Raw genomic sequence first — 22678 nt, 5'->3', positions numbered from 1 at the left:
AGGAAACAATTTAACGTCTAGTCAGTCCAAAGTTCCTAGTTCACCTCTGCGAAATTCAGTGGAGGGAAAACTGTTCGGTAAGTTTGGTTATTTCATTCAGATCTTTGTTAATTTTAAAAATGCCTGCATTCGTTAAAGGTTGTTAGAGACTGAGGTGCTACAGTCTCATATTTTTAATACAATTGTATATAGCCTATTATATTAACACTAGTTTATAAACTGTTGTAAAGATACTCCTATTTTAATTTCTCCTCATTTATTTAATGTATCAGATCACTGATCCTTGGCAGACTGTTTGCAATAAATTAGCCAAAATTGCATACTGTGTATGGTTGAGAATAAATATGCTCAAAGTTAATTTTTAATTAAACATTCATTTATCAATCTGAATATTGCCACTAATCCACATTTATTAACCGTTCACAGCGACAGCTTATTTCCAGACTTTTTTAATTGTCATTGAACTTCTCAATAATATTGGCAAAAAGCCGTAATAGTTTTTTTAACGTTAATCATCTAAGAATAACGAGAAAAGTATATAGATTTCACAGTTTTGCTCAAACAAATTATTTTGACATGTTTTTTTAATGTTTTTCTGTGTAAATGCACGGGGTACCTAAAAAATTAATTTACTTTCAAATTAAGTAATCGTGCACCCGAAGGGGTACACGATAATCTGATGTATTTATTTAAGCGCGGTACCAAATTAGACAAATCACTAAGACAGGCAAGCAATAAAAACGCAGTAAGGAAATGAATATTAACACGCTTTACGAAAGCCCGGTGTATAACTGAACGGGTACACAACAGAAATTGTGAAAGATTGCATGTACCTGATGGGGTATACGAGGTGTGTCCAAAAAGTATCTGACCTTGACGTCTGGCATGAAACTGACGTTACTCGGCCGGCAACGGCAATCTGGTCCCCTTCAAAGTACTCCCCTCCACAAGCCACTAGCTTATTCCAACGCTCCTCCTACTTCCGGAAACAATCCTTAAATTCATTTTGCAGAATGGCTAACAGGTCCTTCGTCGCATTTTGTTTTATGTGCTCAATATCTTCAAATCTTTTTCTTTTCAAAGGAATTTTTAATTTAGGAAATAACCAGAAGTCACAAGGAGCTATGTCAGGACTGTAGGTAGGCTGTCGTAGTTGGTTGATGTCGTGTTTGACCAAAAAACGCTGAATAAGAATTGAGGAATGAGCTGGCGCATTGTCATGGTGCACGATCCAGTCACGGCTTGTCCACAGTTCAGGTCGTTTCCTTCGCACTGCATCTCGTAGCCGCCTTAGGACCTCAAGATAATACTCCTTATTCACTGTCTGGCCTCTTGGAGCATATTCATGATGAACAACGCCGTCCTAGTAAAAAAAAAAACTGTCAGCATTGTCTTGACATTGCTTCGACTTTGTCTTGCTTTTTTCGGCTGTTGCTCCTCGCGAGTTTTCCACTGTGAAGGTTGAGCCGTTGTTTCAGGGTCGTAGCCATAAACCCATGACTCAACACCAGTAATAACTTTTTTAAATAGCCCTGGGTCACTTTTGATCAAATCCAGATTGTCCTGTGCGATATCAAGTCGACAGTTCTTTTGGTCTTCTGTCAGCAGCCAAGAAAACACGGTTAATTTTTAAGTCTTCATTTAAAATGTTACAAACTGACGATTGTATTCCTAAATCTTCTTCCAGCTCTCGGACAGTCATTCGACGGTTTTCATTAATTGCTGCACGAACACGTTCAACATTTTCAGCGTTTCTGGCTGTTGAAGGCCTGCCAGATCGGTCATCACTCTCCACTGATATGCGGCCATTATTAAACCGCCTAAACCACTCTTTTATTTGTGTATCACCCATAGAAATGTCACCATAAACTTTCCGTATCATAGTAATTGTCTCTAATGCTGAATGGCCAAGTTTTTGGCAAAATTTAATGCAAATGCGCTGCTCATCACGTTCAGTCATATTGAAATGCGACACACACACACACACACACACGGCAGTACTGTACGGAACAGAGCGCTGTGACTCACTGAGTGACCGGATCGTATTCAATGCCTAATATGGGAAGGAGTAGGCTCACCCCTCCCTTCCAATAACCAATTCGAGCCGGTCGGTTACACCACCGCGCCCGCCTACTGGTCAGCGGTCGGATACTTTTTGGACAGACCTTGTATGTTGTCGTGAACATTTTAACATTTTTAGTAATACCAAGTATCCATTAGTAAAGGGTGAATCCAGAATTCTCAAATCCAATTCCGAATCTTGAATTTTGAGTCCTAACAACTTTTATAACCTAAGTGTGATTTAAACAAAATCACCAACAATCCAGTTTTTGTCGTTTTAAACCTTTGGATACTGTCTGATAATGTAAAAAGTAACTCAAGAATAGCACTCAGTATTGTCAAGGGATTTGTATAGGTTTAGAGAAATAACTATATTTTAGAGACAAAGTCATATCCCCTACTTTCTACTTTAGATTGATACATTATAATACGCTAATCTGATATATTATGGGCTTTCAGAATATATGCCTTTACCTCTGAGTGTCGAAAGCCAATGTGATTACCCTACGGGGTTTTATCAGAAAGTGCTGAGGGCCGATTAAATAATTTTTTTTAAATATTTACTATTCTGTCACTACATTTTGAGATATTTCATTGTGCTTAGTCTCATTTTTTACATAATAAGTCAAATAAACATAGATTATTTATCTTGATTTGATTTTTACAGTTGGTAAAAGCTATTTGCCAATATTATAGACAACTTTTATGCAAGTGCAGATTTTTAATATTTTGCAGTAATTTTAGAGAAAAAGTCATACTCAGTATTACAGATTCTTACTTTTTTAAACTTGGTAAGTTATACTGTTTACATAGAGAGCAGTAATTTTCTAGACTAACAATTTAGAAACAGTCTCTTGGGAACAATAATTCTAATACTTAATCAGTTTAAATGCTCATTAAGGATTTTTTAATTACATTTTAATTATCTAAGGAGTTGTTCACTAATAAATGCCTTATGACCTTAAGACACGTCACCTGAGTCAGGCAAGGCTACCGAGTGTGATATGTGCCTCAACTACGAGACACAGCTGGTGAATGAGCAAAAGCGAGTGGCCGAGCTGACCAAGCAGCTGGGGCTGTTAGAGCGTTGCCGTGACGATCTCCAGAAGGAGATGGCCAACCGGGAAGGACATGGAACAGAAGTGGAACGAGAACAAGGAGGAACACAAGGCGCAGGTGGGGCTAGTTGTCACCAATGAGTTATTTAAAAGATTAATTAATTAAGTGGGGAATATTTTCTTCACATCTGAGTAGGTTATCCTCTTTCTCCGTTGCTAAGAATTCGATATTATAGGCAACAAGTACAGTTAGGAATACCTTATCATGGAATACCTTAGCTATGAGTTCTTAGGCAATTACCTAACCTGAGTGATACTGTGACAGCAAACCAAAAAATACATAAGGCTGGGTGTAGCATGGCTCAGCATGCCACTTTACCTTATCATCCATTATCCATTAAAGTTCCATATTTTTGATTCAATGTGGTTTGTCAACCTATCATTTTATAAGATTCAGAAATTCTCTGAGTTTTAAAAAATAACAGTGTGCTGATTAGAAATTCCTGTCTGAACTTGAAAAAATCCTTAATTCTTCTCCAACCCTACAACCTTACAGTGCTTGGCTAGTGACCTTAACCCTTTGAGCCCCGGACCTAAAAATATAGTTTGTGCAAATTTTTACCAAGTCTAGTTTTGCAAGTAACTGTCTAAAAAACCCCAAGGCCTTTTCAGTGATTTTGTACGATTTCATTAGAAAAATCATAACATCACTAATATACTAGCTAATGACCTGAATAATACATTAAAATGTTTGAAATAAGGTACTTTACAAATACAAAATTCAATAAGGGCTAAAAAATGTTTGTGTACTTTTATATATGTAAAATAATGCATATGTGCAAACTAAAAAAAAGAAAAAAGTTACATTTAACATTTTTTAGAAATAAAACAAGAAACAATTAACCCGTGGGAAATAATTTTATTTCATTTGTCATGTTATTGCAAACATGGAAAAAAATTTTCAGACAGATTAGTTCAATAATAAATATTTTGTAAAATATTTTTTTTAATGACACAAAAACCTGTGACGTACTAGGCCTAGGTTGTGTAACATTATTCTGAGCTGATGTAGATGGTATCTCAGGTGTTAAGTCTTTAGCACTAAATATGCGTACATTTCTGCCATTGTCACTATTATATTTAGGATCATACGTCGGATCAAGGTCACTATCATCGTCAAAAATATCAGATAATACTGAATCGTCATCTGAAAAGTCAATATTCAATTGTCTGTCAATGTCACTTGAATGTTCTGCTAGGTTTGAGGGTACTTTGGGATTATACCGACCACACCCAGACATGAATCGTTATTTGACATTTCGCTTCTACTGATTACTAGATTAGCGTAGAACAATATTTCGGTAATATAAAACAGGAATTGTCTTATCGCAAACCCCTCCCCATCCTCAGACAGAGGTCAAAGTCGAGCGATCTAGTAGATAACGTGATTGCAGAGTCGTGTCGCTTTGTTGTACTTCCGTGTTTTACCTCTACATTTCTCCAAACACAAAAATTCAACAAAAACAAACATTACCAAACTAAAACTAAACTCTTTATTGAAAAAACACTCAAAACTTGTTTTTATTCTTGATCACATTCTGCCACCCAAAATGCGAGTGCCTCCAGTCATCAGCGCGGGCTTCAACAGCACCCACGCTGATGTCAACGAAAGAAAAACATCCCTCGAGATAGTACCTATCAGTAAAATATCAAATTCTAGAGGGGCTGATCAGAAATATAAATTGAATTTTAATGGAAAGGCTATTATGTACCTTGCGAATCATGTGATGCTGCGCGGCCTGCCGTAATCGGGATTCTCGAGAAAGATAAGATAACAGCGACAACAATACCGATCACAATACCTGGAAATGCTTGTAAGTTTGTAATTTTGTAATTACAGAGTTGTTTTTTTTTTTCGTTTTTATCATGTTTGTTTCTATAAATTTATATTTTTGTGTTCTTCATACTGGTGTGGTCGGTATAATCCCAAAGTACCGATTTTGAGTCGCCCATTATTTACAAAATAAAACAATATTTCATACTGAAAGTACCGAAACAATAATATAACTGTCTACTCACACAAACGTAATGAACATCAACACAGTCTACTAAACGTAAACAATGTCACAGCAGATGCAGATGTTGTTCTTAGTAACAGCTGATCTTCTTACTCTCTCTTTAGGAGTAGTGTAAATATTATTTAGTAACATTTGACCATGAAATCATATTGTATATGTATGAAAATAAAATTATAAGTTCTAAAACCACTGGTGTCGCTAAAATTAAACACTTAAGAGCCATTTATAATAACTTATATCATGCCGACGATATACCGGCGGCTGGGGCTCGATGCATGCAGTGTGTACTATCAGCGGTGTTGCTGATCGCCATAGAGAGGAGACACTAAGGCACTAAACAGTACTATTTAAACTGTTTTGTAACTTAAATTTGTTTATCTGAAGAATAAGTTAAACTCTACACCACACTGCTGCAAAATACAATTTTTTTCTGGAGATTTAGTAGAACTGCTATTAATTGTATTGATTATAAAATATTGTGTTATTTTTAAAGTAAGAAATAACACAATCTTCAAGATATTATTTTGTATTGTGTGCTGTGCTAGGTGAGCGAGCTGCTGCAGAGGGTGACAAGCAGTGAGGCTGCTCTGAAGGAGTTGAGAGCCAACTTCGGTCAGATGACCACCTCCCTGACCCGTGAACTGGACAGGCTGCGAGCGCAGAGAGAGCAGTCACAGAGGGATCTGGACAGGTAGCGTGTACATTCTTACAACTATCCTCAAAAAACCGTTATAGAGACTCAAATTTAATAACATACAAAAAAGTCTTGTTTTATAATTGTTGTAATAGAGCCAAGACATAGGAAGCAGTAAAATATTGTGCAATAACTACTTTTGTTTTAGTAAAATGATGGTTACAAAAAAATAAATCTATTCACTTAAGTAATTCGTGTGAAAAAGGTGCAGAATTTGTAAGATCAAAGAGAGAAATAAATTAGTTTAAAAATAAAAAAATTAAAGATGCCGTTAATTTGTTAATAGCCTACCACCAGTTAACATGGTGTGTATTGTAAGAATGAAAACCTAGTTTATATAGTATGTTCAAGTTTACTTTAGAGTATATTTATTGTAGGATTTGTCAGACCTGATGTTTGGAGTTTTGACTATTGGATCCATCAAATTGTGCACTAGAACTAGTATAGATTTCATTGATTGAGGGATTCTTTGCAGTTAGACTTAACACATTTAATTCAATTGTGGCCTTAAGTCTTCCTTCTGCACCACATTGTAAGAATTTCATGTACTGAGTACATTTTATTGCTTTTTTGGAGGAAGAAGCGTATAGATTAGAAGATTGTAGGTGTTTCCACCATTTGCTTCTTTTGAGAAAAGAAAGGATGCCAAGCTTTTACTAGTCAAAGTTGACAGGAAGGAAACATCTCTTCCAGGAAGCCCATCCACTTTTCAGTAGTAAACAGTGGTCCTTTCCCAAGTGTCCTACATTTGTAACATGCACACCTGTTATAGACACCTATTTCTCAGGATTTGCAAGTCGCATCAGTTCTGCTGAATCAAGTTTATATTGTACCAAATTGATATAACCTAGGCAAAAATTAACTCTTTGTGGTTACCGATTGTTGCCAAAGCAGATTTACTTTATGGATCTATTCTTGTTGACTCAGAAAACTTTTTCAGCTTCAAAGCTGTGATCCTATAACTTAATAACATAAGGCTAACAATACAATCTAATCCTGTCTTTAAAAAATTTGTTTAAATTGCTGATAATTAGTTAGTTTGTTGGAGTTTTGCTTAAATATTATGAACTCATATTAAGAGTTATAAGAGTCAAGAGTGGATTCTCTCTCACTTTCCTAGTGATAGCAAACCTAGAGACTAGAGCGAATATTTTCGGTATCATGTGTTTTGCTAAAAGATAAGGTTACAAGACACTATGAGAAAAGTCAGTTGAATGTACTGAACTACAGAAAAACTAAATTATTATTCCTTATAGTGCAAAACTGTTGTTACAGCATACAACTTGAAAATGAGAAACTGGTCGGACGCTACAACAACGCTCACTCTCAGGAACTTCAGGATGCGTTCATCGATTTGCCTGATAAAGTAGAGGTGAGTTCTCTTCTCAGTTTTGGGCGGTTTTTGAAGCAATAAAATTAAATCAAACTACACTTAATAAAAAAAAACTTGTATAATTGTAATGTTTAACTTAGGAAAATCATAATTAACTTAGGTTGACCTTGAAAACTACCTTCAAGGATCCACTGATTTGAAAGAACACATAAAAGTACACATATTTCACTATGCATACTTTTATGTGTTCTTTAAAATCAGTGGACCATGAAAGATAGATTTCAAGGTAAGCTTGCTGATTTTCCTATCACTAGTAACAATCCCGGTTTTTCAGCTCTATAATTCAAATGTTATTGTTAACTTAGTATGTAAGGAATTAGAAAAATATTACATTCCCAAAAATGTATTCAGAAGAGAACTAAAGGAATAAGAACTGCAGAGAAGGGAATAATGGGAAAGACATGGGCTGATTGTGATCCTAATGTATTTATTAATCTGCAGATAAACAGTGAGATGTACAATCAGTAATAACCCCTGAAGGAATTTTAAAATTCTAGAGCAGGCTAGTTACAGCTTGCTTTTTTTTAATAAAAAAAAAATTAGGAATAATGAAATTCATTGGTGCTCATTATAAATAAAAGTTGTGCACAGCTCTATGGGCTGTGTTCTTAAACCATAGAGTGCTAGAGAAAATTTGTCCTGTTTACAGTTAGTGTGAATTTAAGATTTACAAACAATCCGTTTTTTCCAAAATTTAATTTAATTTTTCTTTTAGGAAAAAGACATGATCAACAATAACATATTTTTTGATAAAAGCTTCACTGATACAGGCATATCTTCTTGCTGCATTATGCATCGTCATATGAAACGACAATAAAATAACCACAGGTTATTGATTTATTTTTGAGTCACACACTCCAATTTGCTTATCCTGGAATTTTTCAGTCAGAAGTCACAACCATTATGGAATGTGCTCTTAATAATCTTTGTCTGTGGTATACGAGTAGGAAAATTCGCATTTTCACAGATTGCCATGCGACATTGAAGGCGTTGGACTATTGTGTATTCAACTCCAAACTTGTCTTGGATTGTTATCAAGTTCTTTCTTCCCTTGAGAATCAATGATGTGACTGTTTGTTGGTTACTTTGTCATGAGGAATGAAAGAGCTGATGCCTTGGCCAACTTGGGCAGAGCATTCTACAAGTTGGAGCCTCAACCGTTCTGTGGTTTTTCTAGATGTAAATCCTTTGGGAGGATGAAATGTCTTGTAGGTTCACAATGAACATGAAAGAGGATGGGGACTGTATCCAGGTCTGAGTATAAGTAGATTTGTCCTGCAGTCGCCTTTACCCAGGGTGGCAACTGATCTTTTTCCCTTAGATAGATTAGTGTCTTCTCAGATTGTGGGTCTAATTATGGGTTATAGGAACCTGAGGAAGCATCTTTACAGAGTCTGCAATCTTCTGGGGGATCCGCTGTTTAGATTATGTGACGGACAAAAGGAAACTGTTATTTGATTGTTCTGCAATGGCAAGGAGGCGCTAAGCCATCTTTGTTACTGTGGAAAAGGGTGGTGAATTTCCCTAGAAGGACCAGATCAGTTGTTTTCGGCGGTTTGTAGAATTAACTGTAAACTGGCTGGCTTCATGGTATGCAAAAGGCCCTTGAGGCTCAAGTGCATGGCAATAGGCTGCCTCTTAGAAGAAGAAGAACGTACATATTAAACTAGAATAAGGCAATACGGATATTACTATATGTTGCGTTTAGTGTGATTCTATAATATAGATGTATCTTTATACCGCACCTTAAGGGTTAATATGTTTAACTCTGACTACCAAGCACTATGTAAGTCTTTCAGTATCACTACTGGTGTGAAATCTGGAAATAATAAAATGTATAGATGTGACCAGGATGCCACTCAGAGAGAGGAGGCCCAGCTTTTATCTCAGCCAGAGTGAGGTGGAGCAGCAGCAAAGACAGCAGCTAGAGAACAGTCTGGCAGCTGAGATCAATGTTCTCAAGTTAGTTTTGTTGTGACCAGGAGCTACAGGAGATGGTACTGAAGTGTAGAGAAGATCTTATCGCAGCAAGGGTGGGCCAGGAGAGAGCTGAAGCAGTGGCAGCCACCCAGAGAGAGGAAGCCCAGCTGTATCTCAGCCAGAGTGAGGCGGAGCAGCAGCAAAGACAGCAGCTAGAGAACAGTCTGGCGGCTGAGATCAATGTTCTCAAGTTAGTTTTGGTTTTATCTTTAATTTTTCTTCTGGCATTTTAGCACTAGTTTTATTTTTAAATATTTTACATAATTAACTGTTTTTCTACAATATTGTAGGCATTTCTTGATTCTGGACTTTGATATTGGAAGGAAGACAAGAATTCAAACATTTTCTTCATTATATGTTACATAAATAGAACACTATGTTTTCTGGGTTGGAATTCATCCTTTTAAGATAAGGTATAAGATAAGCACAAAATGTCAAAATATAATCAATGTATGACAATGAATGTGCCAAAGTTAAATTTGACAAGGTGACAGCCTCTCTCCTTTGATGTGTGCATTGTGTCTGTTTCAGCAGTAACATGTTATTTGTTTTTTACATTTACCAAATTGGACATTATATGCTTGAAGTTTTTTACTTATTATTTTTTTTCCTATAGAATTTGAGTTTAAAATGTTCATTACTGTACATTGATTAGTTTTAAATTTTTGTGTGTTTGTTTTATCATATGCCTTAGGGTTTTTTGACTCCCGAAGAAGAGAATAGATTTCAGTCCTCAAAATGAAGTGACCTATTTTGTAACATGCAAAGTGGCAAACGTCCTTAATTCTGTTTTCCTTTTAAATCGTCAACAAATTCAATACTGGTTCTAAAATTAAAAATTAAAACTTTTTACAACTAACACTAATATGGTATGCTCAATAAATATTTCATTGATTACTATAGTTATAGTGTCATGCATGCAAATTAAAGTAAATATACTACATTATTTAAATATTTATTAAGCCTTTTATACTTTTTGTGTTTACCTTTTATAACTTTATTATAATAAAAATTAGCTTTGAACTTAAAAAATAATTTTTAGTTGTCTTGGCGTTATGTGGAAATCAATGGATTTATTTAGTGGAGTACGAAAAATTCAAGCAGAATGATCATCCATATTCTCACAGACCAAATTCACAAAAACCAACATTAATTTAGAACAGATTTTTAACCCTTTGAACGCCGATTTAAATTTAGTAATTTTTTATATTACGCTCATTTAAGGTAAAAAAATGAAAATGAAAATTCCTTAAAGCTAATTTTTTTAATCATTCCTAATGACTAATAACTACACACAAAAAAGTAAATTTTACAATAATGTAATACTTTCATTAAAATAACGACATTTTTAAATAATAATGGAATATTTCAATAAAAATCAAATTCAATCAAATGGGTTACAGAGTAATCAAATACATGTGATAAAAAACTGGGCTATGTACATGATATATGAAAACAAATATAGTGTAATATGCTGATTCTTAATGAGTTTACAAGTTCTGATGATAGTTTTAGTCAGTTGTATGGGTAAACTTCGAAACACAAATCAGGATGAAGCCATGGGGTTTCGGGGCATGACTTGCAGAAGTTACATTGTCTCCTTTCGTAATCCATTTCTTGTACAAACAACACACCTCCTGGATCCTTGAGCTCTTTTCCCATAAAATGTTGCTTGCTTTTTTCTTGAGGAACATTTTAGAGTTGGTCTTCCATCGCTTTCTTCGTTGCGTACGTAGATGTACTCTTTCTGCTACCAAGTCAGTTAACCAAACTTTTCCTAAAATCTTTATTGGTAAGTGGTTTTTTTTTTCCAGCTGCTTCTTGAACATTTTTTGTATCATAAGTCAGATGTTGACAATGACCACATCTAAAAGCAAAAAAAAAAAACCTTACGGTACCATTTCTTCGTACGCCTCATGAACTGATAAGACGCGATAAAATGGTCGCTTCTATCAACTGCTCCCATTCTTTTGGTATAGTCTGTTACTACATCTGGTTTAGGGGTTGGAGGATTATTTGGCCACTTACTTTGTACAAGGCTCATATTACGTCTGCTCCCTTTTCCCTTTGTACTCAACATGTGCACGACCCTTTTATCCTTCCAGGACAAGACCAATAAATCTCCTTTTCTTTTGGAGAGAGAACGTCTCCTTTCTTGAGCTTTTTACCATCAGCTTTCAAATTAGGAGGCATACCAAACTCGGTTCGGCATAACAGTACCAGTTAAAACACACCCTAAATCAAAGGAGTTCTTTAGCAAGTTCAGGGCTTGTGTAGTAACGGTCTGTATAAACTTGTAAATCCTACATAAGGGGTTTTTAGGATCTTTCTGCAAGATTGACTCACAAAGCACTTTTACAATTTGTGTAGTCTTGAAGAAGGGTAGAATTAGGAATTAGGGTTTGCTTCCCATAATTAAGGTATTAAAAATTGTATTATATAACCCATTTTGTACTGTCTGAAATTAACAAATATTTTTATTCCAAATTTAGTGGGTTTCTGTGGATTGTAGACTCTGAAAGATACTTTTTCCCTTGAAAGAAATAGTACTTTCGTCCACAGCTACATATTTACTAGTATTAATAAAATAGACCACACTTTTCCCGTATGTGATCTACAAATGGCTGAATCAGGTATCCTTTGGGGGTTTTGCATCACCCTGACCTACTTCATGATAGAAATAAATGTTTCAAAATAGGTTTAAAAATTCATTTTTAGAAAAAAAATCACTGAAAAATGGGATTCTACTATCCCATTTTGTAGAAAAGTATGCCTCAATTGAAGTCAGTGGCATCAAACCCATGTTTATAATAATGCCAATAAAAGCTTTGAAATCACAAGGATTTATATCTACCCATTTGTTTACTCGTGCATGAGGAGATGTGAGTGTTTATCTTTTCGTTTGTTGGCATAAATATTGGTTTCATCACAAAATAAATTGTACTATGTCATCATTCATAAATAATTCCAAATATCCTATGGGTTTGGTGTTGCTGTCAAAATGAGGCCCAGGATCATCATTTGTAACATTGATCCATAACAGATGTAGGCGTAGTTGAGCATTATTGTGCAAGGTAGGACTGCTTACCTGTTGCTGATATAGGTCTAGGCCTAATACCATGTGGTTGTTGAACATTCACATCATCATTATCGTCACTGTCAGTATAATTGTTTAAAAGAGTATCACTATCATCTTCATCCACATCATTGCAAGCACTAGAAAACGTAGCATTCAAAACGTTAGCAACAAAATCGTCATAATCAGAATCGTCAGGGTGATGAGCCATAATTACACAACAGACAAAACAATAAAAAACTTGATTTTAACACAGAAAACACGGTAACAATAACTTTTTACAACTGTTTGTATAAGGAATGACAAAGAAAGAAACACTTCCCAAAGGCACGATGCGTGCTCCACTGACCGTCGGTAATGGCGGATAGTATCGTCATCGGCGTACAGACGGGAGAGAGGGAGAACAGCTGCCAGCAACAAAAAAATGTATTGTTTAGCTACTGCGGCCAGCTGAACAGCTGCAACTGGATTATTATTTGGTCAAGCCAGTACATTACTTAGTATTGTGGCTTATTACACTGAGCTTATAAACTTCATAAAACAGTAATAAAATATATTTATATCGATCGGCGGATTATTTCGTCTTCGCGTTATAAGACCTAAAAAACATCGCGGATTATTTCGTCTTCGGCGTTATAAGACCTAAAAAACATCGCGGATTTATTTCATCTACGGCGTGCTAAGGGTTAACATTGTTCGGAGTAATTGGGGTTTGACAATTAGAACAGTGTCTGAATTTATAAGCAATTACTAAAATTACTATGTGGGCATTGTGATAAGAAAAATCCTTTATGGATCCGTCACCAACACGGTGACCCAATTCACAAAACATTGTCTTTACACTACTCTCTGATCAAAAAGTATAGAAACATGACTTTGAAAGTTAACCACGTACTACAAGTAGTTAAAGCTACAATAATGGCAGTTACATTGAAATTTAGCTTGTTTATTTCTGGTTTAGACATATAAAACAAATAATTTACAAATAATTCCTTCTAGTTTTTATCAGTAACAATGAAGAATGATAGTGGTTTTTGGTGCTTTTCAACCAAACTGCAGCTATGAAAACTTTTAACTCTGAGACTTGTGATCTGATTATGATCAATTTCATGTAAAAGTGTACTGTTTTTGATTATGACATTTTAAAATTATATTTTAAATAGTTGTAATTAAATAATTACCTTCTTAACTTTTATTCTTCATCGGTTGGTTCAAAAAATTCAGCATTGTTATCGTTAATTTACTGTGGCTGGCACCAGCTAGGTGCAAACTGACAGACGGCAACACTGCCCTGGTCTGGTATTTGATTAAACCTCTGCAAAGTTGGCCCATTGCATCAAAGTAACTGCCCGCTTTTTAGCAATAAATGAATATTTAATACCGCACCTATATTTTTTTCAGTTTTATTACATATTTATTAATTATTTAACAGTTGTATTTAGAAGAAATCAATTTTAAAAGTTATTCCATAGCAATTTATTTTTAAATTTCATGAAACACATTTATTTTCAGAACACAACTAAATAAAGAAGAGATGCTACGTAAGGAAAAGCAGAAGAGGATTCAGATCATGGAGCAAGCAGAAGTGAACATGCGATCAGAGATGGATGACCTCAGATCGCAGCTAGATAACGTCAAAACATGCCAGAGTGAGTGGACTCTGCTGTCAGAGAATGTTGATTTATTATTGAGTTTAGTGTTTGTTATTGACGATGGAAGGTTTGACAGGATAACAGGATTTCGGATATTTGTCATCGTTATGATTACACCTGACGAAGAGGATAGATTCCAATCCTTAAAACGTTGTGTTATACCTTTTGTATTATTTTGATGGCAAATGTGCGTTATCCTGTTATCCTGAGTATATAGTGTTTATACTGACACATTTATGTGCTCTTACTTTGTCAAATCAAATTGTTTATTTGCACGTTACAATTAACATTGGATGGCAAACATCATTTTTAATTCTAAGATATGGAACATTCACACCACAATCCTACCACTTTCAAACTTAACAACAAATTCATACACTCAAGTCTCATTTGTTCATCGTGAATTTCAACCCACTTCCTGTGACGGAGTCAGTCATTTAATAGTGTGGTCTTCCAGTTACATACCAGAAACTTGTCCAATTCTGTAAAATACGTTTGACACTTACAATACAATACAATACAATTTTCTTTATTGCAAATTCGTTAAGAATTACAATGGTGTCATAAATACATAAAAGTACATGTTATTTTTTCAGTATTTTCAAAGAATTCTTTTAGTGAGTAGACCGGTCTTTTGATCAGCCACTTCTTCAGCTCCTGGTGCAGCTTATTGCCAATCAGGTCTCTCAGGCAGTTCGGTAGGTGGTTCCTCAGTTTACAGTCTGCATAAGAAGGTTTTTTCTCCCAGAGAGTAGTTCGATGTACTGGAAGGACCAGCTTGGAGCCGTGACGAGTGTTATAGTGGTGTAGATCATGGTTTCTTATAGGGTTTATTTCATCTACATGCTTTATATACATGTTTCAAATATGTAGAGAGCCACCACTGTAAGGATTCCTAGGTTGGTGAAAGCTGGTCTGCAAGTCTGTAGAGGGTCAAGATTAGCAAGAATCCTTATAGCTTTTTTCTGAAGAACAAGGATTTGGTTCATGTTGTGTGCTGAAGTTCCTCCCCACGCTGTCAAGCCATATCTAAGATGTGATTCCATCAGGGCGAAGTAAGCTGTCCTTTGCTGCAGAGAGTCCACCAATGTATTTAATTCTTCGGACAACATATATTCCAGCACTGATTTTTTTTGCACAAGTGGTCTATGTGCTTTGTCTATGTTAATTTGTTGTCAAGTATAACACAGAGAAATTTTGTATGGCTTTCTGTTGTTACATCATCCATTTGAGGAACTATGTTCTTTTTTTCATGGTGAAATTTAGAGATGTGGTTTTGGAAGGGTTAATTGTGAGGTTATTATTGTTTCTTTGAGTAAAGGATTGCTTTGCTTAAGACTGATTTTGAGTTAAGGTAAAGGCCTTGAGCTGTGTTGTCGTTGAGTAACATTGTTGTGTCATCTGCGTACATGATTGCAGTGGCATTTTCGCTTGCAATTTGCTTGGGGAAGTCGTTCGTAAACAAGATGAAAAGAATTGGATCTAATACCGAGCCTTGTGGGACTCCTCTTGTCAGTTCGATTTTTGAAGATCTGCAGTTTATTGTAGCTTCATTTGATAACGTTTTTCAGTTCCACAATTTGGGAGCGTCCTGTTAGATAGCTTTTGAACCATTTTAGAGCTGAGTTTCTTATACCTAGTCTTTCAAGTTTACTGCATATCAAGTCATGGCCCAGGCAGTCAAAAGCCTTGCTATAGTCTAGGAAAATGGCAGAAGTGTATTGTTCACTTTCTATCTGGTCTAAGACAAACTCAATTAGTGCTGTTTAAAGCTGTAGACGTCGACTTATTCTTCCGAAAGCCATGTCAGTTAAGAGGTTTGTGATGAATAAGGTGTGCCCATTAATCTTGCTAAAACTATTTTTTCTAGAATTGTGGAGAAAGTGGAAATGAGAGAGATGGGTCTGTAATTTTTGGCACTTTTAGTTGGTCCTTTTTTGTGTTTTAGGGTATACCTTACTGATTTTTATGGCGGACAGGAATATTCCTTCTTTGAATGATTTATTTATAAGACTAACTAGAGGTTGTAATATACTACTACTATACACTTTAAATAAATGGTTAAACTTAATTTGTATTCTGATGATTATAGCTAGAAATAATAAATAACCCAGTATGATACAAATATGAACTTTAATGATGATAAATTAATTGACATACAGGTTTGAATTTTGAAACAAGATGGAGGATACAATAATGGTAAATTTTTTTTAAAATACAGTTCTTAAATTTTAAGGCAGGGTGGTCGTGCTGGCTTAATGAAATAGAAATATTAGGTATTGTTTTTTTTTAATAAAAAGATATTGTAATTTGAAAAAATAATTTTGTTAAATTTGAATTATATTAATTTTGAATTGTTAGCCAAATCGAATGTTCCTGGGTTTTATGTTCTTCCAATGGATCACTGTTAAATTTAAAAGGAATTTTCTCACCCAATGTCTGTCTTCTGCTTCTCTGTACTTCAGTGATAATATGAATTTAATAAATTAACCTTTCTTTTGAACCAAATACTGCTGAATAAAATGTAACCAGTTTCTTTATTTAAAATAATAATCTTGCTTCACTTCTTCTGTATCCATCTCTCCTTTAAACTTTTAAACCTCTGCTCTCTTCACTCAACAATCATCCCTGCACACTGTATCACTGACTTTAGTTTACTTTATAACTTTTGAGTTTTTATATGTAATAAGGTGAATTTTTGATTAATTTTGATATATTTAATTTTGTATTTATTATTGTTTGTATTAAAATTTGAGACAATTTATAATTAATTATTCCTTAATATTATTTAATTATTATTACTAATAAATTTCTAAATTAAATTAAATATTGAAATGAATGTGAGATGGGTGTATGAAATGAGTCATTACAAGGTGAGATAAGTTCTGGAGAGCAATGCTTTATTATCTTTGAAGAAAACTCGTCTATTCCACTTGATGTTTTGGTTTTGAGGGAGTTAATTGTTGTTTTAACTTCTTTGTAGGATGTTGAAGTTAAGGTAAGAGATGTTAGACTGAGAGGTTCCTCTCCACTCACCGTCGTACCTGGGGTCTATTGCAATTTCTCTGTTTTGATCAAGGGTATTTTCGGCTATCTTTGAGAAGTATGTGTTGAAATACTCAGCCATTTCTTTTGTGCTTTTACTGAGTTTACCATTTATTTCTAGTTCCGTGAGTAGCTTTTCTTCACATTTTCCCTTCCTTTCTTTGTTTATGACTTGCCATTGAGCCTTTGATTTATTGTCAGCTTGTTTGTATAAAATTTGCTGTGGAAGACAATTGTAGGTTCCTTAATTTCATGTCATATGTCCTTTTTCTGTTAATCATTTCTTCTTTGCCTTCATTTTTGTTTGTTAATTCAAATTTGTTGTAAAGCCTTCAGAAAGTTTTCTTTAAGAGTTCTTGCTTCAGGATCATAGTACTTAATCTGTTTTTTATGTGTGCTGATTTTAGTTTTCTTTAGAGGGCATGTAGAATTATATAATTTGCGATAAAGATGCAATTCCCTATTTGTATAATTTTTAAATGTAATTGTACAAAATTATATGAATAAAGTTGTTTTAAATTTGAATTTTAAAAGTGTTTGCTGTCTTTGCAGTGAGATTTGTTTTTGTATAGCATTCTTTTTATATTTCATTAAAAATTTGTTGTTTGATTGTACACAGAAAATTTTAGAAGATGATGTCAACGAGCTTCGCAGTCGAGTGACCTCACTGCAAACCGAATTAGACAACGGGGAGACAGTACAGAAGGACTTTGTGCTACTTTCGCAGTCACTGCAACAAGAGTTTGGAGAGGATTCGCAGTGCAGACACCCAAGTAATATTCTTCATGATTTATTGTTTTAATAATTAAACAATACTTGTAACACGGCCTGGGCCAACCTGCTCTATGGAAACATGCTTTACCTAATATACATTAAAATTAACTGAAGAATTAAAAACTATCAATGCAAAATTTTAAAGTGATATTTAATATAATCGTTTGATTTATTGCCCTTAAAATGGAAGAAATACTGAACAAATTTCCTTCCATTATGCAGTAAACATTGTATTTATCGAGTTCTCAAAAATAAAAACAAAGTAAAGGTCTCCAGATACATTTATAGAATCTAATCTTGCATTCCATATTTTAATGAAAGCAATCAAATCCTCCACTTAGTACCTAGTAAAGTTTCAATTAAACTGTAACCAAAAATAAAAATGTTCAAGAGCTTTTGAACTAGGATTACTAGAGAAATGTAATTGAACATAATGGTTTATATATTTGAAATATTTCAATAGTATTTTGTATTGCGAATACTATTTTTTAAATCACTTTTTTTTACTAAATAAAATTTAATGTAAATATTATAATTTATTATGGTAAAAATATTAAACTCTAGCTATGTATATAAACAATCAAGTCACTCAAAAAATTCCAGCACAAAATCTAGTGATTTCAATTTAATGTTGTTTTAGTTCACATATAAATATTCAAAATATATCTTTGAAAATATAAAAAGGAAGACAAGCGATAGTGCATCAGCAAGAAATTATAACTGAATAGAAATGGAGATAACAAGCTACTACACTCAAAGGCACAATGGAAGCTGCATATAAGTGTTTCTACTATTCATACCTTGGATACACAATAACAATAGTACACTAGATTGCATAGCATTCAGGTGAACAATTATAACTCCCCAAACAATAAAGTGAATATTGCTTAGTGATTTAGCATATCCCACAGAGCGATCATGGTTACCGTGGGTGGCAAAAGACATGCTCTTGAGTAATGCAGAATTACAAGTCAAAGGATTAAACACTTTAGTGTGATAAAATGTTAAAAGTACATTTCAACAGAACATTTCAAGCATTTCAATTAAATTTTTGTGGGACTATTGTACTGTAAGAAATGTCCTTTTCTGGAATTTACATTCTCCAAATTGAAAGGTGGTAGTCAAATTATTTTCCTTGTCATATGGACATAAGCAGACAAACAAGAACAAGTAAACAGAAACTGGCTTTTACGTCAACCTGTGACATAGGTTTTGCTTTTATGCTCAACAAATAATGACTTTTTCAGGTAAGATGGGAGCATCTAGAAGATGTTGACGAATGTCATGGATGTCGTTCTCCTTTTACCACCAATAGGCAGAAGGTTAGTGTACAATGTTGCTGAATGTATTTTCTGAGAACCATGGAAAAATTACTCTTTTAGTCCACATATAGTTTTAATTTTATTGTTGGGTTTGTATATTTCATTTTTGTTTTAAATCAGAAAATAGTTAAAAAAAAAATTTTGTCTACCCAAATATTCCTATAAGTAACACATATTGTAATTATGGTAAATGGGGGGGGAGGGGTGTTGGTGAGGAGGGAGGGATGGAGAGAGGGAGAGGGAAGGAGAGAGAGCGTGCACACAATTAATATCTTGAAGCAATTTAGATATCATGCAAACAAAATTGCCTAGTTAAACAAATTTTTTTAAATAGAATTTTATTACCTAAAATTTATCGTCATATTTTTATATAACATTTTTTTTGTTTAAATTACGACTAATATAAGTCACAGAAGTTTACACTCTTTTGTGAACTCTCTCTCTCGGCGGGTCCGTCCTAGGGGTCTGTGGGTGTGGTGGTGGCATTGTGTATGTGAGGAGTGTGAGTGAGATAAACACCATATATCTGTGCCAGCTGCGTAAAGAGTGTTAAGTCCAAAATTGGTCAAAATGAGTTAATTGCTACACCCGCATGCAGAACAATGATATCTACGTTTGTGTATAGGGTGATAAGTCCAATTTCACATAATAAGCAGGTTATTCACTTGTGCGCCAATGGTATAAGTAAAAAGTGAACAATATTGATTGTGTAAAGTGTGTTTAGTCCATGGTCACATTTTACTCAAACTATACTGCTTAAGGTCTATTTGTGTTTAGTGTGTTAAGTCCAAGCAATTTGTGACTTATCGCACTATTCACTAATTTATTTATTAAGTTAACACACTTTACACTGTTTAAAGCCTGATTTGAAACTTACTTTAGTTTTTCAGTAGTTGTATTTGACCCATTACTCTGGAAAACCAAGCACAATTAAATAAATTCATCATAACCTGATAGTTTTTGTTTTTTGGTTAATGGTGAAATGTAGTGGTACAAAGTTAGTGTCTACCATCAATGTCCATCAAGATCTAAGCGGATTTTTGGAAATGGTCGTGTGGTGCAAGGTAAAAGCACAGATTTTTTGTTCTTCGAGAAAGACTGAAAAAGGTGGCGTATTTAAAAGAAAAAATTCTTGAAGATGCAGGAATTTTGCATTATGAAATCTAAAAAGGTTAGAATAATAGAAAAATCAAAAAAGTTGACCATCACCACATAAATACAGGGTGGACATTTTGATTTTGCCAGCCAAATGCCTGCCAACTTGGCTCTAGTTCACAGTTCCTGTGGCTTTTCTAGTAAACGCGCCCCAACTTTGGACCTTCTCAACCTAACAGTCCCTACGAACTGCACTGCAAGGCCTTAACTTACTGCTACCTTTGGCATGAAAGGTAATAGCTGGTAGATGAGTTCCAATGAAGTGGGGTTCATTTATCTATTCGTTCATTTCGGAAGCTAAACAAAAAACCTGATGTGACATGTTTGACAATGTACACAGATACATGTGGGCGGGCCAGAACAAAAAATCAACATAACATAGCTGCTATGTGTATGGTGGACCACATACAGAATTCGCCAGGACTAAATGTAAACTCAACCCATAAAATGTTTGATACCTGGGCATCACGACACAAGAAGTGTGATACATCTCACGCTTCTAATTGAAAAAACGTTAAAAAAAACCTCTTTCACGAGAATACATTAGACCACCCCCGACGATTGGATGCCAGCTTATTAACGACAGTACTGGAGAATAAAAGCATCCTTTTTATTTGTATATTGAAGAACTTGAAAGACTTTTTTATACTTTGCTAAGCTTTTTCAAAAGTTGATCCTCCAGCAGCGCAAGCAAGACTGTTGTAGGAAAAACAGTTTCAATTGGAGGAATGTGCAGTGGTTTTTGATGTACCTAAAAAGTGAACCTGGAATCATTTTCTTACAAAAACTTCCTTGGGACCCCAATCAAGTCAATTTCAATGTAATAAGTTTTAAAAGGAAGATGTAATGACAACCACTTTTGCAATGACCCCTAGTCTACGTTACAAGTGGCCTAAAACCCTATCCCTGAAAACAAAAATTAAAAACCTCCATTGACCTATTACCTTTTATTTCACCTTGGTGTTTCACCAATTTTATAAAGGACCTGAAGGACTTTACAGGAAGCAAAGGATTACCTATCCAGATGGACATTCCAAATGAAGGAAAACTGAAGACGGCTGAGTACCGATTAGTTGTAAAAAGGAGGAACGGCACATAAATCCAAAAAAGAAGAAAACATGTAATAAAACGAAAAGAAAAATATAAATATAAAAACAAACCGCCAAAGGAAAGGGTTTATAATAGACATTTTCAAAAAATAATTTAATTGTTTGAATATTAATAATTCATCTGCTTCTGTAGAGATTAGAGATTTCGTTAACTTTTTTTTTACAGCTATTCCCGAAACACAAAAAATTAAATTTTGTCAATTTACCAATATGTTTGCCAGAGTATAAAAACTTTTGTGTTTGTCATAAATTATTTAATCTAGCCTTTGACTTATAGTTTAAACAATATACTACTTAAAGTTTGTTTTTTTAACCCTTACAAACAATTTAAATATTTAAAGACAGTGTAATAAATGTTTACTGTTATCAAATCGCAGCTTTCTTCCTAGTATGAAAATAAGTTTAAGTCCATGCCATTAGTGTAAACCGTGTTAAGTCCAAGTCAAAAAAAGTTTTACATTTGTTTTCTAATAAAAAGAAAAAATATTGTTACGTTATTTTGAAGAGTATAGTAACCTTTAAGGTAATACACAAAAACTAATATTTTAATGAAAATAGGAGGTCTGTAGGAGTAAAATGTCCACTCATTACTATTAAAAAGTGTAGGTTTCAGATTTACTGTATAACTTCAAACGTGAATATCTCAAAACTATGTGAAATGTTTTTTTGACTTAACACTCTTTACGCAGCTGGCACAGATTTATTATTTATTTCTAAAATATTCTTAATTATATATTTATAAAATGATTGTTATATGGTATTACCTTTTATAGTTTTTGGTTACTTATTAAATTTGGAAAGGTTGTATTTTATTTTGTGTTATGATTGTATGATTATATTTTGATTTATTTTTTTTAGATGTATCATATTTATTAATTTTTTTGTGTTTAGATTAATGTTTAATTTAATGTATTTAGTAAGGTACCGTCACGGCGCGCTGAAGGTTCGGCCCTGTCGTTGCCCTACTAGCCAAATATAAACATTGGACTCTCCTTTGATCCGTCAAGGACGGCAATGCTTTAATTCATCGCTAGACAATCAACTTATGGTTAGACCAACTTCCTGTACAAATTAAATTCTGAAACTTCGCAGATCTTTTTTCCTGTTTATGCCTAATGCTAATGGATGTAATTAAGTTTCAAATGTTTTATTACTTTTCTTCAAGAAAATTTATTTTTAAAATCTCAATGTGCCAAAAATTGTGATACAAAAAAGTTTGTATGTGAGGGATTTTTTTTATTCATTTGGTCAGGGAAAACATTCACTGCAGGGAAGTTTTTC

General features: G+C 34.2%; 1 protein-coding gene across 1 annotated transcript; it reads left to right on the top strand.

The window, feature by feature from the left end:
- Positions 1-19133, top strand: LOC124374210 (rab GTPase-binding effector protein 1-like; the record flags this gene model as incomplete). Its single annotated transcript, XM_046832470.1, is given in 11 exon segments — positions 1-77; positions 3028-3185; positions 3187-3237; positions 5743-5888; positions 7167-7263; positions 9267-9454; positions 13853-13989; positions 17657-17666; positions 17668-17779; positions 17781-17810; positions 19059-19133. Coding segments are annotated over 10 exon segments (966 nt in total), but the record flags the coding sequence as incomplete, so codon positions are not given.
- Positions 19134-22678: the final 3545 nt, after the last annotated feature.

This window comes from Homalodisca vitripennis, unplaced genomic scaffold (assembly GCF_021130785.1).
Source record: "Homalodisca vitripennis isolate AUS2020 unplaced genomic scaffold, UT_GWSS_2.1 ScUCBcl_7513;HRSCAF=15239, whole genome shotgun sequence".
NCBI lineage: Eukaryota > Metazoa > Arthropoda > Insecta > Hemiptera > Cicadellidae > Homalodisca > Homalodisca vitripennis.
Note: the sequence above shows the minus strand (reverse complement) of the source record. Positions and strands in the feature narration are given on the sequence as shown.